The 22,787-nt window shown below is 43.4% G+C and overlaps 1 protein-coding gene and 1 pseudogene across 1 annotated transcript in view; one reads left to right on the top strand and one right to left on the bottom strand.

Annotated features, from left to right (window-relative positions):
- The window catches only part of LOC126106425 (uncharacterized), a 96,975-nt gene that overhangs the window by 35,566 nt on the left and 38,622 nt on the right, over window positions 1-22,787 (top strand). Inside the window, exon 3 of the mRNA XM_049912701.1 lies at window positions 14,337-14,367. Within this exon, the coding sequence (XP_049768658.1) occupies window positions 14,337-14,367 (31 nt within the window). The remainder of the gene's footprint in view (window positions 1-14,336; window positions 14,368-22,787) is intronic.
- On the bottom strand, window positions 10,118-10,235 carry LOC126107201 (5S ribosomal RNA; annotated as a pseudogene).

Below are 22,787 nucleotides of genomic sequence, written 5' to 3'. Positions count from 1 at the left end.
ACTGGCAGCAGATGTCTTTGATTCTTTTGTGTCTTTAAGGAAGATTTACAAAATATTATATCTCTATGACAGCTAAGCCATGTATGGAGGGCAACCTTAAAATACCACGGTGTTAAAAGAAAATTCTCGTAGCTCTCAAAGTTACATTTTAGAGCCTTTGTTCACTGTTCAGTTTTCTCTTCTTTTGGTCTACACTACCACTTCCAGAAATATGGAAAGCAAAGAGATTGCAGTAGAAGAGGCATGTCTCACAGTGATGAACAAGTGCTCATAGCTCTTAAACTATGTGTTTTGGTGCCCATGGCTTCTGCACTTTTCTGCCTTGTTTTGGTCCACACTACCACGTCTCAAAATACGAAATACTTTTTTTAACAACCTGTATAGCCTTACTGCTGGCACACTACCGTCAAGTTCACGTATCAAGTTGTATACTAAAACTAAGTTAGTTAGTAGCAAGTTCCATAGATCATTTGAACAATTCTTTTATCGAAATAATGTCGAACGAGTCAGTTGCCAGGATATGTATACATGATTACTGTTAATATTAATGAATTCATTGTTTTTTTAATCCTACTCATGCAACATACTTAAAAATAAGGTTTTCATTATTATTATTTTATATATTATTTTTATTTTTTTTATTTTATTTTTAGCTATACAGTGAATGAAATAAGCAATTTTGTAAAATCTTTAATTAATTAACTACTTGGCTCAAGTTTTTTTTTTTTAATTCCAGACAATTGCACAAAGTTTTCAACAGACGTTGTAGAGAATTTAATTTTGAAAAAATGATAATAACGTTAACTGAAAGTGTATGAATGTGGCAGATAATCTGCTTTTATTAATACCATAGCACACGTGAATTCATGTTAAACCGGAAAAAACAAAGCTCAGTGTGCAGGTAATTGTGCAGTGTACATACAATTTCACAATACGTCCTCAATAAATATTCGAAAATGTTTCCACAGAGTTCAATCCATTTAGCTTCACATGTATGAACAGATTTTGTTACTCGTTTCAGTTTCACAGGGTTGGTCTTAATTTCTTCTGCACATTCATAATGCGAGCAATCTTTGCTTCTCTGGATGTTCTGGAAAACTAGTGCAGATACACATCTGGGACATGTTTTATTAGATTCACCAGCACAATAACAACCAAATAAATGGAAATTGCGCTTTACATCAATCTCGCACAGTTTTGCGATGGCTTCATATTAGCGAAGTTGCTAAATTTAAGGCAAAATCTTTTATTAGTCGTAACTCCGTGACTAAACATTTTGCGGGCCTATGTTTATATGAAATTTTTCTTTAGTTTTACTTGTAGAATAACGCATTAAAATATTTGCATATCTCCGTGAATCACCCTGTATAGGGAAACAGCTAGAAACATAATTCGGCTTGAATGGGACAGAATTTTAACACAGTTTCTCTCCGAAAGTAACGGAAGGTCATTGTACCTCCGCCACAGTATTCTTTTTATGACAATGTTACGAACTTCCAGCCAATCGGTTGCAAACAGAATTTAAAATTCTTTAACTAGTTTTCAACGCCAACTAGGGGCGCACTCTTCAAAAGAAACTGTTACCTTACACGTGGTTAAAAGGAAAATATGAGCGACATCTTTTAACCATATGTAAGGTAACAGTTTCTTTTGAAGAGCGCGCCCCTAGTTGGCGTTGAAAACTAGTTAAAGAATTTTTAATTCTGTTTGCAACCGGTTGGCTGGAAGTTCGTAACATTGTAATTAGTTACGGTTGCTGAGCACAGCCATATACAAAACATTAACTCTTTTTATTGTAAGGCGTGTTGTAGTGCCAGATAGATAAGTGTTACTGATATTATATGAATGTGTAGTGTCTTTTCTTCCGAACGCGTCCGGAAGAAAAGACACGATGCGGAATTTGCAACTGTGATACGTATTATGTAAATTGAAAGTGGAGGGAGGAGGGGAGGGAGGAATTATTGATTTCAGCTGCATTGGGACTTTATGCGGAATCAGCGGCGACGAGTGATGTGTGCGCGATCGGGACGCGAACACGGGAGCCCTTGCTTACTAGGTATTGCGTAAAGCGCTGCGCCATCCGGACACGGTAAATGAAATGAGCGTGTGGCATCGTTGGCCGGGAGGAAGTTCGGCCGCCAAGTGCAAGTCTTATTTCAGTCGACGCCACATTGGGCGACTTGCGCGCCGGTGATGTCTATGAAATGATGATGGGGACAACACAGCACCCAGTCCCTGAGTGGAGAAAATCTCCAACCCGGCCGGGAATCGAACCGGGGCCCGCTTGCATGCCTAGCTAAGCAGGCGGACTCCGGACACGGCGATTCTCGCAAACGCGCCCAATATATCGGCACGCCTCTCCGCCGACTCATTTCCCACTTAGCGCCACCTGTCCACAGTCCCCGCACGTGTCGTCCAACCTCGCTTTTTTGACATTCCCTCAGGACGTCGAACGCAGCATGTGCATCCGCACTGAAATTGGTTCGAATGGCTCTGAGCACTATGGGACTTAACTTCTGAGGTCATCAGTTCCCTAGAACTTAGAACTATTTAAACCTAACTAAGGACATAGCACACATCCATGCCCGAGGCAGGATTCGAACCTGCGACCGTAGCGGTCGTGCGGTTCCAGACTGTAGCGCCTAGAACCGCTCGGCCACTTCGGCCGGCCACTGAAATTGGTGGACTCATGGCCCACTGAGATGAGTCAGTTATATGCATGCCTGGTACCTGTTCTTCGATTCCGCCTAAGGTCGCTATGCAGCTGACATCAATAATTCCCCCCTTCATCTATAAATATTGATGGAAGAAATTGACCACACGTCTTCTGAGTGGTTTGATGCGGCCCGCCAAGAATTCCACTCCTGCGCCATTCTCTTTACCTCGGAGTACCACTTGCTCCTTACGTCTTGAATTATTTCCTAGACACGATATTACAGTACCTGTGTTCTTAGAAAAAACGATGCGATGTAGCCTTCGACATGCATTCCTGGCCGACCGAACAGACGCTGCGGCGACTACAGCCGTCATCAAATACAGGGTGACACAGAAAAACGGGAACATTTCCACAGTCCAATAAAACTTGAAGTGATAAAGGAAAGAAATTGCATTCATAGTAATTGAAACCTTACAACTCTGCCATTTACGAAACATTGATGACATTTATCATTTTTTTTAAATACGCCGTTTAGATGGCGTCCTCCTGTACGAATACATACGTGAAATCTGCTGTTGAGATTCCTCATTGATCGCTGCAACATCTCAGCTGGGGTACTGTGAAATGCATCTGGAATTCTCTGTTTTAGCTCATCCAGCATTCTTGGTCGAGTCGTGTAGTCTTTGCTCTTTAGCTACCCGCACAAGAAAAAATCACAAACTGATAAATCTGGCGATCTAGGTGCCAGGTAATGTTACCGAATCGTGAGATCACACAATTCTCAAACAATTCTCGCCGATATGCCATTGATTGCCGTGCATTGTATGATGTCACTCCGTCCTGTTGAAACCAGTCTTCTCGAACGTTTGGAAAGTTGTTCAGTGCAGGTGTAGCAAAAGTTCGTAAGATATCCACGTAACGATTGGCATTGACAGTTATTGAGTATCCCTGTTGTTTTGCGAAAAAAAACGGACCGATAATCCCATGCGATGAAACACCACACCATACTAACACTTTACTAGCGTGTAAAGGCCGGTCATGAGCGTCATTAGGATTTGCGGCTGGTTCAAATCGCTCTGAGCACTATGGGACTTAACATCTGAGGTCATCAGTCCCCTAGAACGTAGAACTACTTAAACCTAACTAACCTAAGGACATCACACACATCGATGCCCGACGCAGGATTCGAACCTGCGACCGTAGCGGTCTCACGGTTCCAGACTGAAGACCCTAGAACCGCTCGGCCACACCGGCCTCTTAGAATTTGTGTTTGTCCAGCAACGGTAGTTCTGTTTATTCACATAACCTGTGAGATGAAAATATGCCTCATCTGACATCCACAACTTGTTTACGGTAGAAATTCATCGCCATTCTTTATTTTTGGTATCATTTGTTGGCAGAATCTTAATCATAACCAGTAATCGTTGTACTTCATTTGTTGCACTATCTGTAGTTTGTACGGATGAAATTTTAAATCAAGATGAAGAGTTCTGCTGACACGCTCCCGGGACATTCCAACCATTGCTGCTTGCTTACGAATTGAACGCCGTGGGCTCTGTAAGACAGAAACACGTACAACATCAATATTCTCTGGAGAACTCACACTTCTCGGTCGTCCTGTTGGTTTCTTCTTGATGGCAGTTCCAATCTCTTCAAAGTTATTAATCCTACATTTTATCAAGTGTTTCGACGGAACGGCATCATGACGTCCTAAATTACAAAACCGTCGAAACTCCCTCTGCGCCGCTACAAAACTATCAATGTTTTTATAAAACATTTTTATGGCTAACACACGCTGTTGTCCGTTCCACTGATCCGTGATTACTGAAACGGCGGACTGTTGACTAACTAATTTCACGAACCCGCAGTGCTGTCACCTGCCCATGGCTGCCACAACTCATTTCAAACATTCCCCTTATTCTGTGTCACGCTATACATGAAATTTATTCGCAGCTGCGAGTACGAACAACCATTAGCTATAATTATTTTTATAATATATATATATATATATATATATATATATATATATATACACACTACTGGCCATTAAAATTGCTACACCACGAAGATGACGTGCTACAGACGCGAAATTTAACAGACAGGAAGAAGATGCTGTGATATGCAAATGATTAGCTTTTCAGAGCATTCACACAAGGTTGGCGCCGGTGGAGACACCTACATCGTGCTGACTTGAGGAAAGTTTCCAACCGATTTCTCATACACAAACAGCAGCTGACCGGCGTTGCCAGGTGAAACGTTGTTGTGATGCCTCGTGTAAGGAGGAGAAATGCGTACCATCACGTTTCCGACTTTGATAAAGGTCGGATTGTAGCCTATCGATATTGCCGTTTATCGTATCGCGACATCGCTGCTCGCTTTGGTCGAGATCCAATGACTGTTAGCAGAATATGGAATCGGTGGGTTCAGGAGGGTAATACGGAACGCCGTTCTGGATCCCAATGGCCTCGTAACACTAGCAGTCGAGATGACAGGCTTCTTATCCGCATGGCTGTAACGGATCGTGCAGCCACGTCTCGATCCCTGAGTCAACAGATGGGGACGTTTAGCAAGACAACAACCATCTGCAAGAACAGTTCGACGACGTTTGCAGCAGCATGGACTATCAGCTCGGGGACCATGGCTGCGGTTACCCTAGACGCTGCATCACAGACAGGAGCGCCTGCTATGGTGTACTCAACGACGAACCTGGGTGCACGAATGGCAAAACATCATTTTTTCGGATGAATCCGATGGTCGCATCCGTGTTTGGCGACATCGCGGGGAAACGCACATTGGAAGCGTGTATTCGTCATCGCCATACTGCCGCATCACCCGGCGTTATGGTATGAGGTGCCATTGGATACACGTCTCGGTCATCTCTTGTTCGCATTGACGGCACTTTGACCAGTGGACGTTACATTTCAGATGTGTTACGACGCGTGGCTCTACCCTTCATTCGATCCCTGCGAAACCCTACATTTCAGCAGGATAATACACGAGCGCATGTTGCAGGCCCTGTACGGGCCTTTCTGGACACAGAAAATGTTCGACTGCTGCCCTGGCCACCACATTCTCCAGATCTCTCACGAATTGAAAACGTGTGGTCAATGGTGGCCGAGCAACTGGCTCGTCACATTACGCCAGTCACTACTCTTGATGAACTGTGGTATCGTGCTGAAGCTGCATGGGCAGCTGTACCTGTACACGCCATCCAAGTTCTGTTTGAATCAATGCCCAGGCGTATCAAGGCCGTTATTACGGCCAGAGGTGGTTGTTCTGGGTACTGATCTATGCAACCAAATTGCTTGAAAATATAATAACATGTCAGTTCTAGTATAATATATTTGTCCAATGAATAGCCGTGTATCATCTGCATTTCTTCTTGGTGTAACAATTTTAATGGCCAGTAGTGTATATATAATTATCATGGAATGATGAGAATGAAAATTTGTGCTGGTTGGTGGCTCGGACCATGATTTCCCGCCTTACGCGAGCGACCATATGAACCCCTTTGGTTCACGGCCAAACCCAAACTTCCACATGCCGTCGTTGCTCCGTCAGAACCTGTTCTCTTACACACATTATGTGATTCCCGTACAGGGAAAGACATTTTAACTGAATGTCGCCACCTGGTATCGGCGGCTAAATACAATATTGCAGTGTCTGTGTGGTAAAGAAGAGCGCTGCCAACATCAGGCAGCGACTGTCAATTAAAATGTCTTCCCCTATACGGGAATCACGTAATGTGTGTAAGAGTACACGTTATGACGCCGGAACGACAACATTTGGAAGTTTGGGTCTGGCTGTGAGTCGCGTAGGAATAACCGAAGTGGTGCAGGTGAAGGTACGCATAAGGCGAGGAATCTGGGTTCGAGTCCCTGTCCAACACAAAATTTGTATTTCCAAATTCCATTATACAGCTGATGGCTGTCTGTATTCGCAACTGCGAACATATTTCATTTATTTGCTGGATGTATTCAAATCTCTCTCCTCATGTACAGTTTGTATCCTCTATAGCTCCAACTAATACCATGAATTTATTCCTTGACGTCGGAGCACATGTCCTATCAGTCTGTCTCTGCTTCTTTGTACACAGGGTGAAATTTGTTTAAACCGACAAACTCTGGGAAGTTGTAGGGGACATCAAAACAAATATTTTTCCCAAATGTCGTTTGTTCCTATGAGATTTGTAGAGGAAGATTTCTCTGGCGGATAATTAATTAAACCAACAAACACTTTTCCATTTTTTATGACCAAGAGACAACACATTAAGAAAACCCAATTTCAATTACAGACAGAAAACCCTAGGAAGTTCTGGTCTTGCGTTAAATCAGTAAGTGGATCGAAACAGCATATCCAGACACTCTGGGATGATGATGGCACTGAAACAGAGGACGACACGCGTAAAGCTGAAGTACTAAACACCTTTTTCCAAAGCTGTTTCACAGAGGAAGACCGCACTGCAGTTCCTTCTCTAAATCCTCGCACGAACGAAAAAATGTCTGACATCGAAATAAGTGTCCAAGGAATAGGAAAGCAACTGCAATCACTCAACAGAGGAAAGTCCACTGGACCTGACGGGATACCAATTCGATTCTACACAGAGTACGCGAAAGAACTTGCCCCCCTTCTAACAGCCGTGTACCGCAACTCTCTAGAGGAACGGAAAGTTCCAAATGATTGGAAAAGAGCACAGGTAGTCCCAGTCTTCAGGAAGGGTCGTCGAGCAGATGCGCAAAACTATAGACCTATATCTCTGACGTCGATCTGTTGTAGAATTTTAGAACAAGTTTTTTGCTCGAGTATCATGTCGTTTTTGGAAACCCAGAATCTACTCTGTAGGAATCAACATGGATTCCGGAAACAGCGATCGTGTGAGACCCAACTCGCTTTATTTGTTCATGAGACCCAGAAAATATTAGATACAGGCTCCCAGGTAGATGCTATTTTCCTTGACTTCCGGAAGGCGTTCGATACAGTTCCGCACTGTCGCCTGATAAACAAAGTACGAGCCTACGGAATATCAGAGCAGCTGTGTGGCTGGATTGAAGAGTTTTTAGCAAACAGAACACAGCATGTTGTTATCAATGGAGAGACGTCTACAGATGTTAAAGTAACCTCTGGCGTGCCACAGGGGAGTGTTATGGGACCATTGCTTTTCACAATGTATATACCTAAATGACCTAGTAGATAGTGTCGTAAGTTCCATGCGGCTTTTCGCGGATGATGCTGTAGTATACAGAGAAGTTGCAGCATTAGAAAATTGTAGCGAAATGCAGGAAGATCTGCAGCGGATAGGCACTTGGTGCAGGGAGTGGCAACTGACCCTTAACATAGACAAATGTAATGTATTGCGAATACATAGAAAGAAGGATCCTTTATTGTATGATTATATGATAGCGGAACAAACACTGGTAGCAGTTACTTCTGTAAAATATCTGGGTTATGCGTGCGTAACGATTTGAAGTGGAATGATCATATAAAATTAATTGTTGGTAAGGCGGGTACCAGGTTGAGATTCATTGGGAGAGTCCTTAGAAAATGTAGTCCATCAACAAAGGAGGTGGCTTACAAAACACTCGTTCGACCTATACTTGAGTATTGCTCATTAGTGTGGGATCCGTACCAGATCGGGTTGACGGAGGAGATAGACAAGATCCAAAGAAGAGCGGTGGGTTTCGTCACAGGGTTATTTGGTAACCGTGATAGCGTTACGGAGATGTTTAACAAACTGAAGTGGCAGACTCTGCAAGAGAGGCGCTCTGCATCGCGGTGTAGCTTGCTCGCCAGGTTTCGAGAGGGTGCGTTTCTGGTTGAGGTATCGAATATATTGCTTCCCCCTACTTATACCTCCCGAGGAGATCACGAAAGTAAAATTAGAGAGATTCGAGCGCGCACGGAGGCTTTCAGACAGTCGTTCTTCCCGCGAACCATACGCGACTGGAACAGAAAAGGGAGGTAATGACAGTGGCACGTAAAGTGCCCTCCGCCACACACCGTTGGGTGGCTTGCGGAGTATAAATGTAGATGTAGTTGTAGATGTAGATTTTAAAAAATGCCTCCATTGACACGTAAACAAAGGTTACACCGTCGGATCATGGTCTGACACGAGCAAAACCCCAGGCTTATCCTGAATTGTTCCTGCTGCTGCTGCTGTCCTGGCAACCAGATCCCCTTCTGATGCAACAGGAGTTGAGTAAACAAGGTTGCGCATCTCTCCCCACACAAAAAAGTCCAGAGGGGACATACCTGGGGATCGAGCAGGCCATGGTACAGGACCACCTCTGTCAATCCACGTTTCTGGGAACCGTCGGTCCAGGAATCGACGCACACGACGACTGACATGTGCCGGCGCCCCGTCATGTTGGAACCAAATGTGTTGTCTTGTAGGGAGCGCGACGTCTTCCAGCAATTCTGGCAATGCTCTGGCGAGAAAATTGTAATAGTGCCTGCCATTTAATGGCCTATGTAGCAGGTACGGCCCAATTAAACAATCCCCAACGACACCGACGAAGAACCGCACTTGATGAGCGCTAGTAACCGTGGCATGTGGGTTATCCTCACTGCAAACATGCGAATTGTGCATGTTGAAGACTCCATCACGCCCGAACGTTGCTTCATCGGTAAACAACACACAGGATGGAAATGTAGGACGCATTTCACACTGTTACAGGTACCACTGCGAAAACTGTGCTCTGCTGGCTAATCAACTGGTTCCAGGCTGTGGACACGCTGTAAGTGAAATAGGCGTAACAATTGCTCTCGAAGGACTGTTCTTACATTCGTCTGATTCGTCCCCATGTTACGTGCAATTGCACGAGTGTTGATTGAAGGACCCCGCTCCACATGCTGCAAGACAGCTTCTCAAATTGCAGCGTTCTTAGCGTGCGGCGGCGTCCCTGTCCAGGTAATCTGCTGAATGACTCGGTCTCACGCAGATGTTGGTACACAGCAGCAAAGGTCGTATGATGCGGGATACGGCGATTAGGAAATTGTTGTTGATAAACCCGCTGTGCAGCTCGTCCGTTGTGTTGTATCGCTCCATTAGTAAACAGAGAGAATGCACTACTACACTGGTGGACAGCAGTTGCCTACAACTGAAGAGCGTAATACGGCCTCTAACCACTGAAGAGAGTAATCCGGCCTCCACCGGTTTAAATAATCCTCATAGGAAAAAATGACATCAGGGAAAAGTATTTGTTTTGATGTCCCCTACAACCTTCCAGAGTTTGTCGCTTTAAATACTTTTCACTCTGTATATTCATTTTTTCGCCTTGGAAGGCCCAACGGTTCCGACCGGCCGCCGTGTCATCCTCAGACTACAGGCGTCACTGGATGCGGATAAGGAGGGGCGTGTGGTCAGCACACCGCTCTCCCAGCCGTATGTCAGTTCACGAGAGCGGAGACTACTCAATCAAGTATCTCCTCAGTTTGCCTCAAAAGGGCTGAGTGCAGCCCGCTTGCCAACAGCGCTCGGCAGACCTTATGGTCACCCATCCAAGTTCTAGCCCAGCCCGACAGCGCTTAACTCCGGTGATCTGACGGGAACCGGTGTTACCACTACGGCAAGGCCGTTGACGCTTATCAGTGCACCTAACTTTCAACGTTCTTCTGTAGCACTAAGCAGTAAAATAAAAATTTAATTCTCATCCTGAAATACAGGACGGTATCGGATTAAAATCACAACGTACTAGTGTGGCGGTAGTAATTACAACTGACCATTTAATCCACAGGATCAGAGATGCTGACATTCTAAGACTGCCACACCACGTTTAATCCGTCCCTGACCAAACAGCGCTGATAAAATTCCTTCCGCTGCTGAATTTGAAGTACTGATTGGTCGAGCAACATCGCTCACTTTGCTTTTCGGATCAGCCATACAATATATTGGTCAAAATCAGGCAGCGAGAGTAAACCACATTTATTTTGAGATACAGACATTTTCGTTAGCTGTGGCTTGACAGTTTGTGTTTTACTCTTGTGGCAAATGTATCGTAAGGCTCCAATAAATACAAGAGAGAAATAAAGTTGTAGTCTAACCCTCACAAACATCACCATTAAAGTTCTCATTCTTTGCACAAATTTTGAAAACTTCGAGAGGAGTAAGATTACAAAAGAAGAACTTTTTTACTTATCTTCATTATCTCGTTGTTGTTGTTGTTGTTGTTCCTGGCTCAAAATCTTGTGTCTAGGAGTACATTCTTACTGCTGAAAATTTTTATTTAATGTTGCGGGTTCTTGAAAACGAAATAACTGATGAAGAGTTGCCTGTTGCTGTGAATATCTTTTTATTTTATCCCATTCTTCTAAATCACACCGACTTTATAATGTCCACAGTAAAAAAAAAAACAATGATTACATTGTTGGAGACAAACTTATAAAAACGTCTACTTCCATCTGAGGCATGACCACTACTGCTTACACTCTGCGTTACTCGCAATTTCCAAAGAGTTTACAAAGTAAAGGAGTTTACAAACTTTCTTGACAGCAGAAGAATCATCACCAAGATATAACATTATTTTGTAACTAAGTCTGGAAATATATTTAATAATTAGCATTAGATTGTACAATTAACAATATGAATTTTAAATGTGCCAGAAATTTCGTAATTTCAAATATTTTTAAAAGAAGAGTAATTTAAACTGTTAGCACATATCGATTGTAACGCATTAATTTCTTTTTATACATTTTAGCCTGAAATATAATACATCGTATACAAAATCTATGAATTCTTTTAGTGAAACAGCTGAGATAATCTTAACCTATGCAAGGATCAATGGTATACGTGGTATCGGTTATTTCTATAAAAAAAAAGGTAATTTTAGAGGAGGCTGACTCCTTACAAAGTCTTACCTAGTATCTGATAATTCAAAACAAAGACTACTGTTATAGACATACAGGATGGTTCTGAAATCGCAGCGTACATTTTCAAGGCTGTAGGTATTACTATGAACTGGAAGATTAGATTAGATTTGATTAGATGTACTTTTCGTTCCAATTGATCCACAGTAACAAGTTCTTCTGGGATGTGGAACATGTCAAAAACCAAGAACACACAATAATTCTTCATATAAAAAAAAGAACCAAACAGATATGCTAATGTACCTTCCACAGGTCCCAAATAAAACTGCCCTTGTACATGTGGAACCACTCAAATCTTAAGCATATTTACATTTAAAAGCATATAAAACGTATTACCAAATAATAAATCTTCATTACACTAAGGTGCATACAATAATTCTCGGGGTATTGCAGCCACGCATCATCAAATGACGAAACTGAAATAAACATTTAAGGTACTTATTTACAATGATCATATTACTGCAAAAATTTTCTACAGAAGTCAAATTGTACGCAATGTTCGCATTATGCGATATTATTAAAAACATACACACATCAGTCGAGTCTGCTAAGAAATTCATCCCTGGAATAGAAGGAGCTAGCCACGATAAATCCTTCTCAAAATGAACTTTATTATTAGTTCAACTTCTTACGACTGTTGGCATGTCATTTAAAATGTAAATTGCTGAATATTAGGCGCCTTCTTGAACCAAAGTAAGTGACTTTAAAACTTTGGGAAAGTTATTCTTATTTCTAGTATTGATTCCATGAGGTGAGCTGTTAGTTCGAAAAAGATATATATTTTTAATGACGCACTGCACATTTTTAGGCTCGGAAAACTTTAGTTTGGGTTGTTGGGTTCCCACAGAAAATAATCCCTCTTCTTCAGCGACCGCTTTTTCCTGTACGGCAGGGAAAACGCAAAAAGTAATGTATTGTTGTAATTCCTCGCATCCGTTGGCTGTAAGAGCAATGGTAAGCCGTTGTGACTATGATAATTATTACGCCTGTGGTCTGTGAAAGAATACGTAGCAATGTCTAAGGCGAAAAGGCAAACTAAACGTACCCTATTTACACTATGTGATCAAAAGTATGCAGACAAAAAAAAATGGCTCTGAGCACTATGCGACTTAACTTCTGAGGTCATCAGTCGCCTAGAACTACTTAAACCTAACTAACCTAAGGACATGACACACATCCATGCCCGAGGCAGGATTCGAATCTGCGACCGCACGGCTCCAGACTGTAGCGCCTAGAACCGCACTGCCACTCCGGCCGGCCAGTGTCCGGACACATAGCAGAAAATGTCTTACAAGTTCGTGGCGCCCTCCATCGGTAATGCTGGAATCCAATATGGTGTTCGCCCAATCTTAGCCTCGTGGCAGCTTCCACTCTCGCAAACATACGTTCAATCAGGTGCTGGAAGGTTTCTTGGGGAATGGCAGCCCATTATTCACGGAGTGCTGCACTGAGGAGAGGTATCGATGTCGGTGGATGAGGTCTGGCACTAAGTCGGTGTTCCAAAACATCCCAAAGGTGTTCTACAGGATTCAGGTCAGGACTCTGTGCAGCCCATTACAGAGATGTTATAGTCGTGCAACCATTCCGACAGAGGCCGTGCAGTATGAGCAGGTGCTGGATCGTGTTGAAAGATGAAATCACCATCCTTGAATTGCTCTTCAACAGTAGGTCGCAAGAACGTCCTTAAGCAACAATTTAGGTCTCTGCTGTGATAGTGTCACGCAAAACAACAAGGGGTGCAAGCCCCCTCCATGAAAAACACGACCACGCCATAACACCACCGCCTCCGAATTTTACTGTTGGTACTACCCATGCTGGCAGATGACGTTCACCGGGCATTCGCCATACCCACACAGTGGCATCGGATCGTCACATTGTGTACCGTGATTCGTCACTCCACACAACGTTTTTCCACCGTTCACGCTCCTTACACCAAGGCGATTTGGCATTTAACGGCGTGATGTGTGGCTAATGAGCAGCCGCTCGACCATGAAATCCAAGTTTTCTCACTTCCTAACTTTCATAGTACTTGCCGTGTATCCTGATGCATTTTGGAGTTCCTGTGTGGTGATCTGGATAGATGTCTGCCTATTACTCATTACGACCCTCTTCAACTGTCGGCGGTCTCTGTCAGTCAACAGACGAGGTCGGCCCGTAAGCTTTTTTGCTGTACGTGTCCCTTCATGTTTCCACTACTATATCACATCGGAAACAGTGGACCTAGGGATGTTTAGGAGTGTGGAAATCTCGCGTACAGACGTATGACACAAGTGTGACCCAGTCACCTGACCACGTTCGAAGTCCGTGAGTTCATCGGAGCGCCCCATTCTGCTCTCTCACGATGTCTTAAGACTACTGGGGTCGCTGGTACGGAGTACCTGGTAGCAGGTGGTAGCACAATGCACCTATTATGAAAAACGTATGTTTTTGGGAGTGTCCGGATACTTTTGATCACATAGTGTATGTATCACACTGTACACGTCTTTCCTTCCACTGACACACCGCACCGTCCTCCATGGTTAGGTATTGTGGTAGGCATTCCAAATCGTTACAGTTCGTTTTAACTGCTATAAGCGCGGTGATCAGGGAATTACCACACATGTACTACAGGGTGGACAAGGAAGTCTAGAATACATTATCTTGCATCTCTATTCCAGCGCTTATATACCGTGGTTCTTATACACAACTGTACCTACTCTGGCTTTTAAGTATATGATGTGAAATTAAACACCTCTGTGTTTACAGGACTTAGCTATATAACTCCGTTTAATTTGAAACGAACTGTATTAAAAGTAACTGAGTTTCTGTAATTTTGCAGGGTGGGAGCTCGGGGATTTCTTGCAACAAAGGTGAGTATATCCTAGGATCAACAAGAAATTAATAGAAATATACATCCACACACACACACACACACATATATATATATATATATATATATATATATATATATATATATATATATATATATATATAATACTGAAGAGCCAAAGAAATTGGTACACCTGCCTAATACCCTGTAGGGCCCCCGCGAGCATGCAGAAGTGCCACAAGACGACGTGGCATAGACTCGATTAATGTCTGAAGTAGTGCTGGAGGGAACTGACATAATGAAACCTGAAGGGTTCTCCATGAATCCGTAAGAGTACGAGGGGGTGGAGGTATCTTCTTAACAGCACGTTGGAAGGCATCCCCGATAAAATCAATAATGTTCATGCCTGGGAAGTTTGGTGGCCGACGGGAGTGTTTAAACTCAGAAGAGTGTTCCTAGAGCAATTATGGACGTGTCCGCTGTCGCATTGTCCTACTGGAATTGCCAAAGGCCCCCGGAATGCACAATGGACATGAATGGATGCAGACGACCAGACAGGATGCTTACGTACGTGTCATCTGTCACAGTCGTTTCTGAAGGTATCACGGGTAACATATCACTCCAGATGTACAAGCTCCACATTATTACAGAACCTCCATGAGCTTGAACAGTCCGCTGTTGACATGCAAGGTGTATGATTCATGAGGTTGTCTCCATAACCGTAAACATTCATCCGCTCGATAAAATTTGGAACGAGACTCGTCCGACCAAGAAACATGTTTCTAGCCATCAACAGTCCAGTGTCAGTGTGTGTCATGCAGTCTACAAGGATACACGGGTGGTACTTCGGAACCAAAAGCCCATATCAATGATGATGATACGTTTGGTTTGTGGGGCGCTCAATTGCGAAGTCATCAGCGCCCATACAAAGTCCCAATTTTTTCACAGTCAAAATTTTTTACACAGTCCAATAATGATGATGTTGAATATGAGGACAACACAGACACCCAGTCTCCGGGTCATATCGATGATGTTTCGTCGAATGGTTCGCTCGCTGTCGCTTGTTCATGGCCAAGCGTTGAAATCTGCAGCATCAGTCACTTCTGCTACAATGGCAGGTTATCAAGAGTTAAGTGAGTTTGAACGTGGTATTGTAGTCAACGCAGGGGCGATGCGATACAGCATCTCCGAGGTAGCGACAAAGTAGGTATGTTCCCATAGGACCACTTCACTAGTCTATGGTGAATATCTGGATCCTGGTAAAACATCAAATATCCGACATCGCCGCGGTCGGAAAAAAGTTCAGCAAGAACGGGACCATCGCCGACTAAAGAGAATCGTTCAACGTGACGGAAGTGCAACACTTCCACAAATTGTTGCAGATTTCAGTTCTGAGCCATCAACAAGTGTCAGCGTGCGAACTATTCAGTGGAACATCATCGATATGGGATTTCGGAGCCAAGTAACTACTCGTGTATCATTCATGACGGCAGGACACAAAGCTTTACGCCTCGCCTGGGCCCGTCAACACCGAAATTTGATGACTGAAAACTGTCCAGCAGGACAATGCGACAGCAAACATGCCCAGAATTGCTACATAGTGGCTCCAGGAACATTCTTTTGAATTTAATCACTTCCGCTGGCCACCGAGCTCCCCAGACATGAACATTGTTGAGCATATCTGGGATGCCTTGCAACGTGCTGTGCAGAATAGATCTCCACCCTCTCGTACTCTTACGAATTTATGGACGGCTCTGCAGGATTCGTAGTGTCAATTTCCTCCAGCACTATTTTAGATATTAATGGAGTCCATGCCACGTGGTGACGCGATACTTCCGCGTGCTCACTAGGACCCTGCACGATATTAGGCAGGTGTACCAGTTTCTTTGGCTCTTCAGTGTAATTTTGTCTTCTTGTCTACTGGAAGCTGGGTCTAAGGTAAGCGTCGCCACTTCGTAAAGCGGAAGTCTCGCGTTCACAGCTGTATTAGGTATGGTTCAAATGGCTCTGAGCACTATGGGACTTAACATCTGAGGTCATCAGTCCCCTAGAAGTTATAACTACTTAAACCTAACTAACCTAAGGACATCGCACACATCCATGCCCGAGGCAGGAATATCTGCTAACAGCATGACATTGCCTGCAGCGCCTCTCCTGGGCTCGTGACCATATCGGTTGGACCCTAGACGCCTGGAAAACTGTGGACTGGTCAGATGATCCCGATTTCACCTGGTAAGAGCTGATGGTAGGGTTCCACTGTGGCGCAGATCCCAACAAGCCGAGGACCCAAATTGTCAACAAGGCACTGTACCAGCTTGTGATGGCTCCATAATGGCGTGGGTTGTGTTTACATTGGACAGATCCGTCATTGACTAGAAATGGTTATGTTCGCCTGCTTGGAGTCCATCTGCAACCATTCGTTACTAACTGTCCCAAACAACGATGAGGCTTTTATGGATGACAATGCGCCATGTCACAGGGCCACAATTGATTAAAATTTAGCTGAAAAACATTCTGGACTGTTCGAGCGAATGATTTGTCCACCCAGATCACACGACATGGATCTCATAGAATTTTAATTTTAATAACCAACAGCCTCAGTTGCACCGTTTACCTACAATTTACCAAGGTTTCAGTCGTGATAACCCAACCTTCTTCAGAATAAAAGTAACTACCGGTTGTCCATAGTGGACACCGTCAAGCTAAAACTACAAATCCATAAATTATCGTCAGACTGTAAAAACTTATCTTAAACTGCCTAGGCCCCACTTCGCGACCGCGATGCGGCAGCCACGAGTGCTGTACTGGAACTGCAGTTACTTTTATTCTGAAAAAGGTTGGCTTATCCCGACTGAAACATAGGTAAATTCTAGGTAAACGGTGCAACTGAGGCTGTTGGTTATTAAAATTAAATGGTTCAAATGGCTCTGAGCACTATGGGACTTCTGAGGTCATCAGTCCCCTATGACTTAGAACTACTTAAACGTAACTAACCTAAGGACATCACACACATCCATGCCCGAGGCAGGATTCGAACCTGCGACCGTAGCGGTCGCGGGGTTCCAGACTGTAGCGCCTAGAACCGCTCGGCCACTCCGGCCGGCATTAAAATTATAATTAATATTTATTTAGTTGCTGACAGGGCCGCGAAATGTTGAAAATATTTAAAATCTCATCGAACATTTATGGGACATAGTCTAGAGGTCAGTTTGTGTACAAAACCCCGCACCGACAATAGTTTCGCAATTATGGGCGGCAATGGAGGCAGTACGGCTCATTATTTCTGCAGGGCACTTCTAGCGACTTGCTGAGTCTATACCACGTCGAGTTTCTGCACTATGCAGGCCCAAAGGAGGTCCGACGCGATATCAAAAGGTATCCCATGACTTTTGTCACTTCAGTGTGGAAAGCAATTGCTGGAGAACGTCCTCCAGAAGTACAAGCAAGCTATTCTTCAGAAACTTCCAATTCTATGCACCGACCTCCTGCACACAGGCTTAGGCAGTCTATTGTACTTGAGTGGACGGAAATGTAGCTACCCAACTGATGGGTCAGTCACATCCTACTGCTACAGAAACTTTATTTCAAGTTTCCGGCCATAGATTTCTTATCGCAAATTGTTCCAAATTTCATCCTCCAAAACCTCTAAAATTTTTGAAGCGTCATTCTGTATGATATACAACAGGCTCTAGATACCGGTTCCCAGGTTGATGCCATATTTCTCGACTTTCGCAAGAGGTTCCACTCAGTTTCGCACTGCTCCAAAAAGTGCGCGCTTACGGTCTATCCGATGACACATGCGGTTGGATAGAAAGTTTTCTAACAGACAGGGAGCAGTATGTCGTCCTGAACGGACTGACTTCAACAGAAACAAGAGTAACTTCAGGTGTGCCCCAGGGCAGCGTAATAGGTCCGCTGCTTTTAATGATTTACATAGACGATCTGGTTGTAAGTGTAACCTACTGCGTATAACACGGCGAAAATCCCCATTAATGTAAGAGTACAAAATAAATGCCCAGTCTTTGGAACCGCTAACATCCGTCAAGTATCTGAATGTGACTATTCTAAATGATCTCAAATGGAATGATCAGATTACACAAGTAACGTGGAACGTGAACTCTAGAGTGCGGTTTATTGGTAGAATCCTGAAGCTATGCAGTCCTTCAACAAATGAAATAGCTTACAATACGTTAGTTCGTCCAGTCTTATTGTTCGTCTGTATGGGACCCTAACCAGTTGGGTCTGATTCAAGAGATTGAGAAGGTACAAAGAAGAGCGGCAACATTCGTGACTGTACATTTAGCCATCTCGAGAGCGTTACAAATCTCATAGAAACTATGAAGTGGGACACACCTGCAGATAGACGGCGCGCTAAGTGCTGCTCACTAAATTTCGTAATCCGATCTTCGCCGAGGATGTAGAGCATCTATTATTACCACCAACTTTCAGATCGCGCAATGATCACCATTCAACAATAAGGGAAATTAGAGCTCGTACTGAGGCTTTCAGACTCGTTTTTCCCTCGCGCGATCTGCGAGTGGAACAGAGGGGTGGGGGGGGGGGGGGGAGGGGAGGGGGGAGGCTTTGGCGAGGATTGTGCCCTCCGCCACACACCACTTAGTGGCTAGCGGAGTATATATGTAGATGTAGATGTCCTGTATAAATGTAGAGTTTATAGTATAGTTTGAAACTGCTTTAGTCATATTGTGCATACTTGGGAATCCTCCAGTCCTGTCCCGCATGCTTTACCTATACAAGGTGAGTCACTAACTATTGTCTCCAAGAAAAACTCGGAAAGTATGATAGGAGCTGAAAGCTTTGTGGGACAATAGTTGCATGGGACAACGGGGGGCCATAATATGACGTTGGTTTTTTGTTGCTAGGTGGGGTCGCGTCAGAGATATGCGGTCAACTTTGTTTTTTTTTTTTAATGAATTGCTATAGTTTGGTACTTATTTTCTAATAGCGGCTATCAAGACGAGTTCAATGATGTGTAACAGTAAGGTCTTTGAAGGTGAACGAAGGTCAAACAGGTGACATGAACGTCCATTTACAGAAGGTGTTCGAAGTGATGAACATTGGTATCAGAGCAGTGCTGCAATCTTCTTATCATGGATTGAGTGGTATTCCTTATCACTTTGGCACTTATCGAAGCACATGCTCTTGTAATTCTCTCTCGTATATCGTGCAAATAGTAAATATTCGCCGAATACGACGTATTCAAAAAAAATGGTTCAAATGGCTCTGAGCACTATGGGACTTAACATCTGTGGTCATCAGTCCCCTAGAACTCAGAACTACTTAAACCTAACTAACCTAAGGACATCACACACATCCATGCCCGAGGCAGGATTCGAACCTGCGACCGTAGCAGTCGCGTGGCTCCGGACTGAGCGCCTAGAACCGCGAGACCACCGCGGCCGGCTACGACGTATTCATCTAACGTGCCATTGACGTATAAACACCATTCGGCGGTTTCACAATACAACACTAATAGGAACGGTAAGACTAGTATCGTCCAATCAAGCGAATGTGAATGGTGTACTCCTTAGAAGAACAAGTCGATATGTTTCTCATTTACGGAGAATGCCAACGAAATTCAGTGAGAGCTAGAGACTTAATACTCTGAAAAATATCCTCAACGTACTCACCCTACACGTCGTACATTTAAATATGTGTATGATAAATTGAGAACAACTGGATCTTTAAAGCATCGGACACATCTCAGGCAAAGGAAAGTTACTAACGAGGAAACGGAAATTGGTATTCTTGCCACTGTGGTTCGAGATCCTTGTGTTAGTTCGCGTCAAATCGCAAGGGAATCTGGCATGAGCCACAGTAGTGTTGCTCGTGTTCTGCATCACCATAAATATCGTCCTTACCATTTAAGTCTCCACCAAGAATTAACTGGTACGGGCCGTCCGAAGTGGCCGAGTGGTTCTAGACGCTACAGTCTGGAGTCGCGCGACCGCTATGGTCGCAGGTTCGATCCTGCTTCGGGCATGGATGTGTGTGATGTCCTTAGGTTAGGTAGGTTTAAGTAGTTCTAAGTTCTAGGGGACTGATGACCTCAGCAGTTAAGTTCCATAGTTCTCAGAGCCATTTGAACCATTTTTGAACTGGTACGGATTGTATGCGTCGCATTGAATTCTGCCGATGGGCTCAACTTCAGATTCGGAGGGATGACACATTTATTAATTAGATTTTATTTATTGTCGAGGCTACATTCACGAACCATGGAAATGTTAATTTGCATAATACTCATTATTAGGCAACTGAAAATCCATGCTGGCTGCAGCAAGTTGCACACCAAAAACCGTGGTCGGTGAATGTATGGTGTATGATTCTGGAGGACAGAATTATAGACCCCTATTTCATCGAAGGAAATCTTAATGGTAGGACGTACACCACATTCCTGCAAGAAACATTAGGTCTGTTATTGGGTAAAATACCTTTAGGAACAAGGATGAGAATATGATGTCAACACGATGGGTGTGCTGCACTTTTTCGCTGATGGTTAGAAGTGAGTTGCAGAGACACTACCCAGATCGTTGGATTGGACGCGGAGGAGATGTGTCGTGGCCGGCTCGTTCGCCAGACTTGACACCTATGGATTTTTTCTTGTGGGGATTCATAAAAGACATTGTTTATAAAGACGTTCTAACAACCTGAAGATATGCGAGAGTGAATTGTCATAGCATGTGCTTCGATAAGTGCTGATGTAATAAGGAATACCACTCAATCCATGATAAGAAGATTGCAGCACTACACTGATACCAATGGTCATCGCTTCGAACACCTTCTGTAAATGGACGTTCATGCCACCTCTCTGACCTTCGTTGACCTTCGAACACCTTACTGTTACACATCATTGGATTCGTCTCGATAGCCGCTATCAGAAAACAAGTACCAAACTATAGCATCCCATTTAAAAAAAAAAAAACAAGTTAATCTTCATATCTCTGACGCGACCCCACCTAGCAACAAAAAACCAATGTCATATTATGGCCCCCGTTGTTCCATGCAACATTTGTCCCACAAACTTTTCAGCTACTATCATAGTTTCGGAGTTATTCTTGGAGCTAATAGTTAGTGACTCACCATGTAGAAGGCCACCCTGATTATATTTTCCGCTGTTTCCTTTGCTCGAATCACACAAATTCTAGTGTAAGGTAGTGTGCCAGTTTACAAGCACGACAGGTTTCCTTCCACATGCTTGTCTGATGCGTTAACGTCTCCCTACCTAGTGACAATTACTGAGTATGTGGAACGAGCCCGTTACAGACACGTGGTCGAAATTCACTATACAGACACCCTGTAACCTTGCCCCTCTTTGAGCGGCTATGCAAAAGTGACCGTGATCACGTGAGTCTAATTCTATCAGAAAATTTAAGGTAATCGTTTGCGAAGTAAATAACTGATCAATGGAGAAAACTGTACAATTTAGTCTAACAAATAACGTACTCTGTTCTCTTCTTACTTCGTTTTTGAATAATGTATGTGAAACAGCGCAATCATACACGGCAAAGACAAATAAAAAGGCAACAAGAAATTTCAGTAACCTACAGCAAATCAATGGAGTTTATAAATACGGTCGTCATTCCAACTGGAGAAACTCTTCGTCAACCAGTAGGTTTTGAGACCAGCAACTGTCATGCAACTGGTCTGAACAAACATGTGCCGGAGTAACAGTTAGTGCCCTTTGCCAATAGAAAGTACCAAATAGTGAAAAGGATTGTAGTTATTGCTTTTGAATAATTAAATAAAATCAGCCGTAATAACCTGGCAAGATGTGCAAATAATCGCTACCGTAATCATTAAATAGTGGAAATTTTCTATTAGAGTCCAAACTGTTCGGGACAAGAACCACATATGTCCAGGTCTTGCTTTGTCATTGCGCTGAGAGGGTACGACATTTTCTGCTGTTTTATTGGTAAGAATTTCAGTAAAAAAAAAAGCCATTTGATTAATAGGAAAATCCCTGTACTAGCTTTATGTGTAAATGAACAAGCATACATAGTTGTGTATTTATGTGAAATTGAGTAGGAAGGTCATTTAGAGGATTAGAACTATCTTTACTATGTATGAAGATTTATTGCGGAGCACGTTCTGTTGTGGTTGTTAAGTTTATAGGGCGATTCAGAAAAGCGCTTACAAACTGTGATAGCGCATTGGGCATACAACAAGGATCAGTAATCACATAGGACACAAAGACAAAGACAAACGAAAAGGCAACACGAAATTATCAGTTACACGCAGCGAATCAGTTAAGTTATTTGTACATACAGTCACCATTCCAACTGGAGAAACTCTTCGTCAACCAGTAGGTTATCAGACCAGTAACTGAACTAGTCTGAAAAATCTATGACCGAAGTAATAGCACCCATTACCAAAAGAATTTTTTTCCAAATAGTCGCAAAGGCCATCTGGGGCTGCAGTTATTTAGTCTCATGCTAAAAG

This window comes from Schistocerca cancellata, chromosome 10, assembly GCF_023864275.1.
Source record: "Schistocerca cancellata isolate TAMUIC-IGC-003103 chromosome 10, iqSchCanc2.1, whole genome shotgun sequence".
NCBI classification, from domain to species: domain Eukaryota; kingdom Metazoa; phylum Arthropoda; class Insecta; order Orthoptera; family Acrididae; genus Schistocerca; species Schistocerca cancellata.
The sequence above is the reverse complement of the archived record's forward strand: the minus strand, read 5'-3'. Positions and strand labels throughout refer to the sequence as shown.